Here is a 15,000-nt window from a genome sequence, read left to right on the forward strand (position 1 = left end):
ATAGACCTTAGTGGTCCCCTAATACTGTATCTGAAGTCTCTTTTATATATAGACCTTAGTGGTCCCCTAATACTGTATCTGAAGTCTCTTTTATATAGACCTTAGTGGTCCCCTAATACTGTATCTGAAGTCTCTTTTATATAGACCTTAGTGGTCCCCTAATACTGTATCTGAAGTCTCTTTTATATAGACCTTAGTGGTCCTCTAATACTGTATCTGAAGTCTCTTTTATATAGACCTTAGTGGTCCCCTAATACTGTATCTGAAGTCTCTTTTATATAGACCTTAGTGGTCCCCCAATACTGTATCTGAAGTCTCTTTTATATAGACCTTAGTGGTCCCCTAATACTGTATCTGAAGTCTCTTTTATATAGACCTTAGTGGTCCCCTAATACTGTATCTGAAGTCTCTTTTATATAGACCTTAGTGGTCCCCTAATAATGTATCTGAAGTCTCTTTTATATAGACCTTAGTGGTCCCTAATACTGTATCTGAAGTCTCTTTTATATAGACCTTAGTGGTCCTCTAATACTGTATCTGAAGTCTCTTTTATATAGACCTTAGTGGTCCCCTAATACTGTATCTGAAGTCTCTTTTATATAGACCTTAGTGGTCCCCTAATACTGTGTCTGAAGTCTCTTTTATATAGACCTTAGTGGTCCCCTAATACTGTATCTGAAGTCTCTTTTATATAGACCTTAGTGGTCCTCTAATACTGTATCTGAAGTCTCTTTTATATAGACCTTAGTGGTCCCCTAATACTGTATCTGAAGTCTCTTTTATATATATCTTAGTGGTCCCCTAATACTGTATCTGAAGTCTCTTTTATATAGACCTTAGTGGTCCCCTAATACTGTATCTGAAGTATCTTTTATATAGACCTTAGTGGTCCCCTAATACTGTATCTGAAGTCTCTTTTATAGACCTTAGTGGTCCCCTAATACTGTATCTGAAGTCTCTTTTATATAGACCTTAGTGGTCCCCTAATACTGTATCTGAAGTCTCTTTTATATAGACCTTAGTGGTCCTCTAATACTGTATCTGAAGTCTCTTTTATATAGACCTTAGTGGTCCCCTAATACTGTATCTGAAGTCTCTTTTATATAGACCTTAGTGGTCCCCTAATACTGTATCTGAAGTCTCTTTTATATAGACCTTAGTGGTCCCCTAATACTGTATCTGAAGTCTCTTTTATATAGACCTTAGTGGTCCTCTAATACTGTATCTGAAGTCTCTTTTATATAGACCTTAGTGGTCCTCTAATACTGTATCTGAAGTCTCTTTTATATAGACCTTGTCATGACCTCATAAGGGAAAAGATTCCTGATTGGTCCATCTGAGCTTTCATTTTCTCAAAGGCAGAACTCTTTACTGGACACTTGATAAGTGGGGTCATCATCTCCACTTTGGCCAATCACCCTCTTCTCTACACATTACATAGGCCTACTTATTCCAATATGCATCTTGAACACTACTTTGCACTATTACTTATTGCACCTTTCATCCCACTCCATGTGTACTTGTCTTGATATTATGTCCTATTTGTATATTTGTATTTTTGTATATGTTGATATGTGCCTATATGTATATTGTTGTCTCTATTGTACAGTATGTGTGTGTATATTACTATATGTCTACTGTATGTTTACTACTGCATGTCTATTAGCTGACTGTATAGAAAACTAAATCTGATTCTGATTGAAGCACTCCAAACCGAGTCGAGAAAAAGGTACAGATGTGCCACAGAAAACAGCGCTCTAAATCTCCGGTAACATCCGCTCCCTTAACAACAACAACAACAACAACAACAACAACAACAACAACAACAGCAGCAGCAGAGATACATAACCAAAAATGTACGCACAATATTGGCCAGCCAAGTAAAAACGGCTCCACATCTAAAGTATGTGGACAGCTGAACCCAAGTTCTCTGTCTGTCTGTCTGTCTGTGTCTCTGTGTCTCTGTCTGTCTGTCTGTCTGTCTCTCTGCCGGTTTGTCTGTCTGTCTGTCTGTCTGTCTGTGTCTCTGCCTATCTCTCTCTATATCTGCCTGCCTATCTCTCTCTCTACCTGCCTGCCTATCTCTCTCTCTACCTGTCTGCCTTCCTGCCTGTCTGTGTCTCTGCCTGTCTCTCTCTATACCTGCCTGCCTGCCTGTGACTCTGCCTGTCTCTCTCTCTACCTGCCTGCCTGCCTATCTCTCTCTCTACCTGTCTGCCTTCCTGCCTGTCTGTGTCTCTGCCTGTCTCTCTCTATACCTGCCTGCCTGCCTGTGACTCTGCCTGTCTCTCTCTCTCCTGCCTGCCTGCCTGCCTGTCTGCCTTCCTGCCTGTCTGTGTCTCTGCCTGTCTCTCTCTATACCTGCCTGCCTGCCTGTGACTCTGCCTGTCTCTCTCTCTCTACCTGCCTGCCTATCTCTCTCTCTACCTGTCTGCCTTCCTGCCTGTCTGTGTCTCTGCCTGTCTCTCTCTATACCTGCCTGCCTGCCTGTGACTCTGCCTGTCTCTCTCTCTACCTGCCTGCCTATCTCTCTCTCTACCTGTCTGCCTTCCTGCCTGTCTGTGTCTCTGCCTGCCTGTCTCTCTACCTGCCTGCCTGCCTGTGACCTGCCTGTCTCTCTCTCTACCTGCCTGCCTATCTCTCTCTCTACCTGTCTGCCTTCCTGCCTGTCTGTGTCTCTGCCTGTCTCTCTCTATACCTGCCTGCCTGCCTGTGACTCTGCCTGTCTCTCTCTCTGACCTGCCTGCCTATCTCTCTCTCTCTCTCCTGTCTGCCTTCTCTGCCTGTCTGTGTGCCTGCCTGTCTCTCTCTCTACCTGTCTGCCCTGCCTGCCTGTGACTCTGCCTGTCTCTCTCTCTACCTGCCTGCCTGCCTGTCTCTCTGCCTGTCTCTCTTCCTGCCTGCCTGCCTGTGACTCTGCCTGTCTCTCTCTACCTGCCTGCCTATCTCTCTCTCTGCCTGTCTGCCTTCCTGCCTGTCTGTGTCTCTGCCTGTCTCTCTCTATACCTGCCTGCCTGCCTGTGACTCTGCCTGTCTCTCTCTCTACCTGCCTGCCTGCCTGTCTCTCTGCCTGTCTGCCTTCCTGCCTGCCTGTCTGTGTCTCTGCCTGTCTCTCTCTATACCTGCCTGCCTGCCTGTGACTCTGCCTGTCTCTCTCTCTCTCCTGCCTGCCTATCTCTCTCTACCTGTCTGCCTTCCTGCCTGTCTGTGTCTCTGCCTGTCTCTCTCTATACCTGCCTGCCTGCCTGTGACTCTGCCTGTCTCTCTCTCTACCTGCCTGCCTGTGATCTGCTGTCTCTCTCTCCTGCCTGCCTATCTCTCTCTCTGTCTGCCTTCCTGCCTGTCTGTGTCTCTGCCTGTCTCCTCTCTCCCTGCCTGCCTGCCTCTCTGCCTGTCTCTCTCTCTACCTGCCTGCCTCTCTCTCCTGCCTTCCTGCCTGTCTGTGACTCTGCCTGTCTCTCTCTCTCTACCTGCCTGCCTGCCTGTGATCTGTCTCTCTCTACCTGCCTGCCTCTCTCCTTCCTGTCTGCCTCCTGCCTGTCTGTGTCTCTGCCTGTCTCTCTCTATACCTGCCTGCCTGCCTGTGACCTGCCTGTCTCTCTCTACCTGCCTGCCTATCTCTCTCTACCTGTCTGCCTTCCTGCCTGTCTGTCTGCCTGTCTCTCTCTCTCCTGTCTGTCTGTCTGTCTGCCTGCCTATCTCTCTCTCTACCTGTCTGCCTTCCTGCCTGTCTGTGTCTCTGCCTGTCTCGCTCTCTGTACCTGTCTGCCTATCTCTCTCTCTACCTGTCTGCCTGTGTCTCTGTCTGTCTGCCTGTCTGTCTGATTACCAGCAGGACGAGCCTGTCTGTCTGCCTCCTGCAGCTGAGGCAGCGTGCCGCCTCCTCAACCAGCCGCTCCACCAACGCCACTCCGTTCTCCTCCTCCAGCACCTCCTCCTCCAGCACCTCCTGGTCCTCCTCGGGGGGGAGCACCCAGCACAGGGCACCCATGGGTGGGTCAGAGGTCGTCTCCCGGAGCCAACAACAACAACAACATCTACCGCTGCTCGCTGCCGGTACTACGAGACAGACGCCATTAATCCCCCGGCAGCCTCTCCTCCAGGAGCCAGCCGGGATTATCAGATGATCTACTCTGAGCTCCGGGAGGAACAGGTGCATTGTGGGTAAGGAGAGGATTTAACTGACAGGTGAAGGAGACCAGTGGAGGAAGGTAACTAAGTACTAGGGCTGTCCTCGACTAAAGAAATTCTTAGTCGACTAACACTTTTTTGTTTTTTTTGTTTTTCTTTAAACCTTTATTTATTCAGGGGAGGGTCACTGCCTGATGACATTCACACAGCTCCACATTCATACCTGGAAGCTAGCCTTGCTCAAGGGCACCTCAGTGGTGGTGATGAGGGAGGGACAAGCGCTGCTCTTTCACTTTCCCCACCTAGATTTTATCCTGTCGGTCTGGGGATTTGAACCGACGACCTCTTATAGGATTTTGTCGACTAATCGATTATTTGATTTAATTGACAGAGCTGTGCTCTTTGAGAGGTGGTTAAGACTAGAAAAGCACAATATAAATGTAGTTAATTAACCATCTGTAAAACTGAGTTTCTCCACAATTAATCCTGCAAAAGCACCACTTTAAATCTTGTGTTTACCATAAATGTGCTCAGAAGTTTCTTGGAAATAAGTAATTAAGCATGAATAAGCATAAAAAATGACTAATCGACTAAAGAAATCTTAGTCGAGTAAGACCAAAACTACCGATTAGTCGACTAATCGACTAAGAGGTGGCAGCCCTACTAAGTACATGTTCTACTGTAACTAAGTACATGTTCTACTGTAACTAAGTACATGTTTTACTGTAACTAAGTACATGTTTTACTGTAACTAAGTATGTTCTACTGTAACTAAGTATGTTCTACTGTAACTAAGTATATGTTCTACTGTAACTAAGTATATGTTCTACGGTAACTAAGTACATGTTCTACTGTAACTAAGTACATGTTCTACTGTAACTAAGTATGTTCTACTGTAACTAAGTATGTTCTACTGTAACTAAGTACATGTTCTACTGTAACTAAGTACATGTTCTAGTGTAACTAAGTACATGTTCTACTGTAACTAAGTACATGTTCTACTGTAACTATAACTAAGTACATGTTCTACTGTAACTAAGTACATGTTCTACTGTAACTAAGTATGTTCTACTGTAACTAAGTATGTTCTACTGTAACTAAGTACATGTTCTACTGTAACTAAGTACATGTTCTAGTGTAACTAAGTACATGTTCTACTGTAACTAAGTACATGTTCTACTGTAACTAAGTACATGTTCTACTGTAACTATAACTAAGTACATGTTCTACTGTAACTAAGTACATGTTCTACTGTAACTAAGTATGTTCTACTGTAACTAAGTATGTTCTACTGTAACTAAGTATATGTTCTACTGTAACTAAGTATATGTTCAAATGTAACTAAGTACATGTTCTACTGTAACTAAGTACATGTTCTACTGTAACTAAGTACATATTCTACTGTAACTAAGTATATGTTCTACTGTAACTAAGTATATGTTCTACTGTAACTAAGTATATGTTCAAATGTAACTAAGTACATGTTCTAGTGTAACTAAGTACATGTTCTACTGTAACTAAGTACATGTTCTACTGTAACTATAACTAAGTACATGTTCTACTGTAACTAATTACATGTTCTACTGTAACTAAGTATGTTCTACTGTAACTAAGTACATGATCTACTGTAACTAAGTACATGTTCTACTGTAACTTTAACTAAGTACATGTTCTACTGTAACTATAACTAAGTACATGTTCTACTGTAACTAATTACATGTTCTACTGTAACTAATTACATGTTCTACTGTAACTAAGTATATGTTCTACTGTAACTAAGTATATGTTCAAATGTAACTAAGTACATGTTCTACTGTAACTAATTACATGTTCTACTGTAACTAAGTACATGTTCAAATGTAACTAAGTACATATTCTACTGTAACTAAGTACATGTTCTACTGTAACTAAGTATATGTTCTACTGTAACTAAGTACATGTTCTACTGTAACTAATTACATGTTCTACTGTAACTAAGTACATGTTCTACTGTAACTAAGTATATGTTCTACTGTAACTAAGTACATGTTCTACTGTAACTAAGTATGTTCTACTGTAACTAAGTATGTTCTACTGTAACTAAGTACATGTTCTACTGTAACTAAGTATGTTCTACTGTAACTAAGTATGTTCTACTGTAACTAAGTACATGTTATAGTGTAACTAAGTACATGTTCTAGTGTAACTAAGTACATGTTCTACTGTAACTAAGTACATGTTCTACTGTAACTAAGTACATGTTCTACTGTAACTAATTACATGTTCTACTGTAACTAAGTATATGTTCTAGTGTAACTAAGTACATGTTCTACTGTAACTAAGTATGTTCTACTGTAACTAAGTATGTTCTACTGTAACTAAGTACATGTTCTAGTGTAACTAAGTACATGTTCTACTGTAACTAAGTACATGTTCTAGTGTAACTAAGTACATGTTCTACTGTAACTATAACTAAGTACATGTTCTACTGTAACTAATTACATGTTCTACTGTAACTAAGTATATGTTCTACTGTAACTAAGTACATGTTCTACTGTAACTATAACTAAGTACATGTTCTACTGTAACTTTAATTAAGTACATGTTCTACTGTAACTAATTACATGTTCTACTGTAACTAAGTATATGTTCTACTGTAACTAAGTATATTCTACTGTAACTAAGTATATAACTTCAAATGTAACTAAGTACATGTTCTACTGTAACTAATTACATGTTCTACTGTAACTAAGTACATGTTCAAATGTAACTAAGTACATGTTCTACTGTAACTAATTACATGTTCTACTGTAACTAAGTATATGTTCTACTGTAACTAAGTATATGTTCTACTGTAACTAAGTATATGTTCAAATGTAACTAAGTACATGTTCTACTGTAACTAAGTACATGTTCTACTGTAACTAAGTACATATTCTACTGTAACTAAATACATGTTCTACTGTAACTAAGTATATGTTCTACTGTAACTAAGTATATGTTCAAATGTAACTAAGTACATGTTCTACTGTAACTAAGTACATGTTCTACTGTAACTAAGTACATATTCTACTGTAACTAAGTATATGTTCTACTGTAACTAAGTATATGTTCTACTGTAACTAAGTACATGTTCGTTCTACTGTAACTAAGTACATGTTCTAGTGTAACTAAGTACATGTTCTAGTGTAACTAAGTACATGTTCTACTGTAACTAAGTACATGTTCTACTGTAACTATAACTAAGTACATGTTCTACTGTAACTATAACTAAGTACATGTTCTACTGTAACTAATTACATGTTCTACTGTAACTAAGTATATGTTCTACTGTAACTAAGTATGTTCTACTGTAACTAAGTACATGATCTACTGTAACTAAGTACATGTTCTACTGTAACTTTAACTAAGTACATGTTCTACTGTAACTATAACTAAGTACATGTTCTACTGTAACTAATTACATGTTCTACTGTAACTAAGTATATGTTCTACTGTAACTAAGTATATGTTCTACTGTAACTAAGTACATGTTCTACTGTAACTAATTACATGTTCTACTGTAACTAAGTACATGTTCTACTGTAACTAAGTATATGTTCTACTGTAACTAATTACATGTTCTACTGTAACTAAGTACATGTTCTAGTGTAACTAAGTACATGTTCTACTGTAACTAAGTACATGTTCTACTGTAACTAATTACATGTTCTACTGTAACTAAGTATATGTTCTACTGTAACTAAGTATGTTCTACTGTAACTAAGTACATGTTCTACTGTAACTAAGTATGTTCTACTGTAACTAAGTATGTTCTACTGTAACTAAGTACATGTTCTACTGTAACTAAGTATATGTTCTACTGTAACTAAGTATGTTCTACTGTAACTAAGTACATGATCTACTGTAACTAAGTACATGTTCTACTGTAACTATAACTAAGTACATGTTCTACTGTAACTAAGTACATGTTCTACTGTAACTAAGTACATGTTCTACTGTAACTAAGTATGTTCTACTGTAACTACTGTAACTAAGTACATGTTCTACTGTAACTAAGTACGTTCTACTGTAACTAAGTATGTTCTACTGTAACTAAGTACATGTTCTACTGTAACTAAGTACATGTTCTAGTGTAACTAAGTACATGTTCTAGTGTAACTAAGTACATGTTCTACTGTAACTAAGTACATGTTCTACTGTAACTAATTACATGTTCTACTGTAACTAATTACATGTTCTACTGTAACTAAGTATATGTTCTACTGTAACTAAGTATGTTCTACTGTAACTAAGTACATGATCTACTGTAACTAAGTACATGTTCTACTGTAACTATAACTAAGTACATGTTCTACTGTAACTATAACTAAGTACATGTTCTACTGTAACTAATTACATGTTCTACTGTAACTAAGTATATGTTCTACTGTAACTAAGTATATGTTCTACTGTAACTAAGTATATGTTCAAATGTAACTAAGTACATGTTCTACTGTAACTAATTACATGTTCTACTGTAACTAAGTACATGTTCAAATGTAACTAAGTACATGTTCTACTGTAACTAATTACATGTTCTACTGTAACTAAGTATATGTTCAAATGTAACTAAGTACATGTTCTACTGTAACTAAGTACATGTTCTACTGTAACTAAGTACATGTTCTACTGTAACTAAGTACATGTTCTACTGTAACTAAGTATATGTTCTACTGTAACTAAGTATATGTTCAAATGTAACTAAGTACATGTTCTACTGTAACTAAGTACATATTCTACTGTAACTAAGTACATATTCTACTGTAACTAAGTATATGTTCTACTGTAACTAAGTATATGTTCTACTGTAACTAAGTATATGTTCAAATGTAACTAAGTACATGTTCTACTGTAACTAAGTACATGTTCTACTGTAACTAAGTACATGTTCTACTGTAACTATAACTAAGTACATGTTCTACTGTAACTAATTACATGTTCTACTGTAACTAAGTATATGTTCTACTGTAACTAAGTACATGATCTACTGTAACTAAGTACATGTTCTACTGTAACTAAGTACATGTTCTACTGTAACTTTAACTAAGTACATGTTCTACTGTAACTATAACTAAGTACATGTTCTACTGTAACTAATTACATGTTCTACTGTAACTAAGTATATGTTCTACTGTAACTAAGTACATGTTCTACTGTAACTTTAACTAAGTACATGTTCTACTGTAACTATAACTAAGTACATGTTCTACTGTAACTAATTACATGTTCTACTTTAACTAAGTATATGTTCTACTGTAACTAAGTATATGTTCTACTGTAACTAAGTATATGTTCAAATGTAACTAAGTACATGTTCTACTGTAACTAAGTACATGTTCTAGTGTAACTAAGTACATGTTCTACTGTAACTAAGTACATGTTCTACTGTAACTATAACTAAGTACATGTTCTACTGTAACTAATTACATGTTCTACTGTAACTAAGTATATGTTCTACTGTAACTAATTACATGTTCTACTGTAACTAAGTATATGTTCTACTGTAACTAAGTACATGTTCTACTGTAACTAAGTATATGTTCTACTGTAACTAAGTATATGTTCTACTGTAACTAAGTACATGTTCTACTGTAACTAAGTACATGTTCAAATGTGACTAAGTACATATTCTACTGTAACTAAGTACATATTCTACTGTAACTAAGTATGTTCTACTGTAACTAAGTACATGTTCTACTGTAACTAAGTACATGTTCTACTGTAACTAAGTACAAGTACATGTTCTACTGTAACTAAGTACATGTTCTACTGTAACTAAGTATGTTCTACTGTAACTAAGTATGTTCTACTGTAACTAAGTACATGTTCTACTGTAACTAATTACATGTTCTACTGTAACTAAGTATATGTTCTACTGTAACTAAGTATGTTCTACTGTAACTAAGTACATGTTCTACTGTAACTAAGTACATGTTCTACTGTAACTAATTACATGTTCTACTGTAACTAAGTACATGTTCTACTGTAACTAAGTACATGTTCTACTGTAACTAAGTATATGTTCTACTGTAACTAAGTAACTACTGTAACTAAGTACATGTTCTACTGTAACTAAGTACATGTTCTACTGTAACTAAGTATGTTCTACTGTAACTAAGTACATGTTCTACTGTAACTAAGTACATGTTCTACTGTAACTAAGTACATGTTCTACTGTAACTAAGTACATGTTCTACTGTAACTAAGTACATGTTCTACTGTAACTAAACTAACTGTAACTAAGTACATGTTCTACTGTAACTAAGTACATGTTCTACTGTAACTAAGTATGTTCTACTGTAACTAAGTATGTTCTACTGTAACTAAGTACATGTTCTACTGTAACTAAGTACATGTTCTAGTGTAACTAAGTACATGTTCTACTGTAACTAAGTACATGTTCTACTGTAACTAAGTACATGTTCTACTGTAACTATAACTAAGTACATGTTCTACTGTAACTAAGTACATGTTCTACTGTAACTAAGTACATGTTCTACTGTAACTAATTACATGTTCTACTGTAACTAAGTATATGTTCTAGTGTAACTAAGTACATGTTCTACTGTAACTAAGTATGTTCTACTGTAACTAAGTATGTTCTACTGTAACTAAGTACATGTTCTAGTGTAACTAAGTACATGTTCTACTGTAACTAAGTACATGTTCTAGTGTAACTAAGTACATGTTCTACTGTAACTATAACTAAGTACATGTTCTACTGTAACTAATTACATGTTCTACTGTAACTAAGTATATGTTCTACTGTAACTAAGTACATGTTCTACTGTAACTATAACTAAGTACATGTTCTACTGTAACTTTAATTAAGTACATGTTCTACTGTAACTAATTACATGTTCTACTGTAACTAAGTATATGTTCTACTGTAACTAAGTATATGTTCTACTGTAACTAAGTATATGTTCAAATGTAACTAAGTACATGTTCTACTGTAACTAATTACATGTTCTACTGTAACTAAGTACATGTTCAAATGTAACTAAGTACATGTTCTACTGTAACTAATTACATGTTCTACTGTAACTAAGTATATGTTCTACTGTAACTAAGTATATGTTCTACTGTAACTAAGTATATGTTCAAATGTAACTAAGTACATGTTCTACTGTAACTAAGTACATGTTCTACTGTAACTAAGTACATATTCTACTGTAACTAAATACATGTTCTACTGTAACTAAGTATATGTTCTACTGTAACTAAGTATATGTTCAAATGTAACTAAGTACATGTTCTACTGTAACTAAGTACATGTTCTACTGTAACTAAGTACATATTCTACTGTAACTAAGTATATGTTCTACTGTAACTAAGTATATGTTCTACTGTAACTAAGTACATGTTCTACTTCTACTGTAACTAAGTACATGTTCTAGTGTAACTAAGTACATGTTCTACTGTAACTAAGTACATGTTCTACTGTAACTAAGTACATGTTCTACTGTAACTATAACTAAGTACATGTTCTACTGTAACTATAACTAAGTACATGTTCTACTGTAACTAATTACATGTTCTACTGTAACTAAGTATATGTTCTACTGTAACTAAGTATGTTCTACTGTAACTAAGTACATGATCTACTGTAACTAAGTACATGTTCTACTGTAACTTTAACTAAGTACATGTTCTACTGTAACTATAACTACACATGTTCTACTGTAACTAAGTACATGTTCTACTGTAACTAAGTATATGTTCTACTGTAACTAAGTATATGTTCTACTGTAACTAAGTACATGTTCTACTGTAACTAATTACATGTTCTACTGTAACTAAGTACATGTTCTACTGTAACTAAGTATATGTTCTACTGTAACTAATTACATGTTCTACTGTAACTAAGTACATGTTCTACTGTAACTAAGTACATGTTCAAATGTGACTAAGTACATATTCTACTGTAACTAAGTACATATTCTACTGTAACTAAGTATGTTCTACTGTAACTAAGTACATGTTCTACTGTAACTAAGTACATGTTCTACTGTAACTAACAAGTACATGTTCTACTGTAACTAAGTACATGTTCTACTGTAACTAAGTATGTTCTACTGTAACTAAGTATGTTCTACTGTAACTAAGTACATGTTCTACTGTAACTAATTACATGTTCTACTGTAACTAAGTATATGTTCTACTGTAACTAAGTATGTTCTACTGTAACTAAGTACATGATCTACTGTAACTAAGTACATGTTCTACTGTAACTAATTACATGTTCTACTGTAACTAAGTACATGTTCTACTGTAACTAAGTACATGTTCTACTGTAACTAAGTATGTTCTACTGTAACTACTGTAACTAAGTACATGTTCTACTGTAACTAAAAACATCGCCAAAGGTAGACACACACACACACACACACACACACACACACACACACACACACACACACACACACCCCAACCAAAATGATAACTGTAACCTCGTTGGGACAGTGAATGTCTCACCTGTCTCTGCAGCTCGTCCTCCTCGGACACGTTGTCCCAAACAGCGCCGTCTGGACCATCTGAGAAATCAAGACCAGGTTCTGAATATTCTGTTGGAATCGGACTTTTATTTTAACTAGAGATGCACCGATACGCAAGTTCAGGAATCGGAAAAGGCATCGGGAAGCAAAAAATGGTATCGGACCATCTCTTATTATCCCTTGTGTTTTCAACGTTTTTCATAACAGAAATATGGGGGCTTCTTTCAACCAAATTGCCCCCAAAAATAACATGGATGCATGATGTGTACGTTGTATAGAAACCATGCAACAAAAGTGCCAAAATACTTTAGATTAAATCAGAGACAAAAACATGAAACAAAAGTGACAGAAACGTTTACAAGAAATGCAGAAAAAATTGACAAAAATATAATTTAAAAAAAACGCACAAACGTGACTAAAAAATTAGAGAAAAAAACATTGTAAAAAGTGACAAAAAAATACAAAAAATGCAGAAGAAATTTACAAAAATATAATTGAAAAAACGCAGAAACGTGACAAAAAAAAACATGAAAAAAAGAGAAAACATTGTAAAAAGTGACAAAAAAACCCTGAAATAATTGACAACATAATAAAAAAATGTGCCAAAAATTTTTAAAAAAACTGACAAAAAATTGGAGAAAAACTGAGGGAAAAAACTTTGTAAAAAGCGACAAAAAACTTTAAAAAATTGACAAAAAATATAATAAAGAAAATTCACAAAAGTGACTAAAAATATTTGAAAAAAATATTGAAAAATTGAAAAAGACAAAAAAAACAAAAATTTGAAAAAAGTGTATATTAAAAAACGCACAAAATTTGACAACATAATAAAAAAAAATGCGCCAAAAAAGTGGAAAAAAAAAATCAACAAAAACGTCAAGAAAAGTGTGAAAAACGACAAAACTAAATGTTAAAAATTTGTAAAACTGTGTATGTGTAATTCATATTAATGTAGAGGTAGTTGAGTACATGTTATACTGCAGTAGCAAAGAGTATCTGATCTGAAGTATGTTTACAAAAAACGCAGAAAATAACGCTGAAAACTGTTAAATAAAGCATCCAAAAAAGGGTTAAGCTCTGAGCACCTCTCAGAGCTGTGCTCTTTGAGAGGTGGTTAAGACTAGAAAAGCACAATATAAATGTAGTTAATTAACCATCTGTAAAACTGAGTTTCTCCACAATTAATCCTGCAAAAGCACCACTTTAAATCTTGTGTTTACCATAAATGTGCTCAGAAGTTTCTTGGAAATGAGTAATTAAGCATGAATAAGCATAAAAAATGACTAATGGACTAAAGAAATCTTAGTCGACTGAGACCAAAACTACCGATTAGTCGACTAAGAGGTGGCAGCCCCAGTGTTTTGTCGTACCGGTGTTGGTCCAGGTGTTGGTCCAGGTGTGGGGGTCCGGGGGCTGGCAGGGGCCAGTAGGGGGGCCAGTGGGGGGGTCAGTGGGGGGGCCCTGTGTCCCGTCTCTCCGCAGCAGCAGCTGCAGCTTCCTGTGGCTGAAGATGCTCTGCATCAGGTCCAGGTCCAGACCGGACAGGACCGCCCCATTCACCACCAGGACCTCGTCACCCACCCTGAGGCCTGATGGGACACACACACACACACACAGAGACACACAGACACACACAGAGACACAGAGACACACAGACACACAGAGACACAGAGACACACACACACACACACACACACACACACACACACACACAGAGACACAGAGACACACACACACACACACACACACACACACACACACACACACACACACAGACACAAACACACACACACAGACACACAGAGACACCCACACAGACACACACACACACACACACACACAGACACACACACACACACACACACACAGAGACACACACAGAGACACACACAGACACACAGACACACACACAGAGACACAGACACAAACACACACACACACACACACACACACACACACACAGAGACACAGAGACAGACACACACACACACACACACACAGAGACACACACCCACACACAGAGACACAGACACACCCACACAGACACACACCCACACACACACACAGAGACACACACACACACACACACACACACACACAGACACAGAGACACACACACACACACACACACACACACAGAGACACACACACACACACACACACACACACACACACACACACACACACACACACACACACACACAAGGCACACACAGAGACACACAGACATGGACACACACACACACACACACACACACACACACACACACACAGTGAGAGAGACACACACACACAGAGAGACACACACACACACACACACAGGCACACACAGACACACACACACACACAC

General features: G+C 37.1%; 1 protein-coding gene across 1 annotated transcript in view; it reads right to left on the reverse strand.

Moving 5' to 3' along the window:
- Window positions 1-15,000, reverse strand: part of LOC114572902 (T-lymphoma invasion and metastasis-inducing protein 2) — a 51,819-nt gene that overhangs the window by 17,979 nt on the left and 18,840 nt on the right. Inside the window, exons 11-12 of the mRNA XM_028604681.1 lie at window positions 14,021-14,239; window positions 12,631-12,689 (exon numbers count right to left, since the gene is read on the reverse strand). Coding sequence (XP_028460482.1) covers window positions 12,631-12,689; window positions 14,021-14,239 — 278 coding nt within the window. The remainder of the gene's footprint in view (window positions 1-12,630; window positions 12,690-14,020; window positions 14,240-15,000) is intronic.

This window comes from Perca flavescens, chromosome 18, assembly GCF_004354835.1.
Source record: "Perca flavescens isolate YP-PL-M2 chromosome 18, PFLA_1.0, whole genome shotgun sequence".
NCBI classification, from domain to species: Eukaryota; Metazoa; Chordata; class Actinopteri; order Perciformes; family Percidae; genus Perca; species Perca flavescens.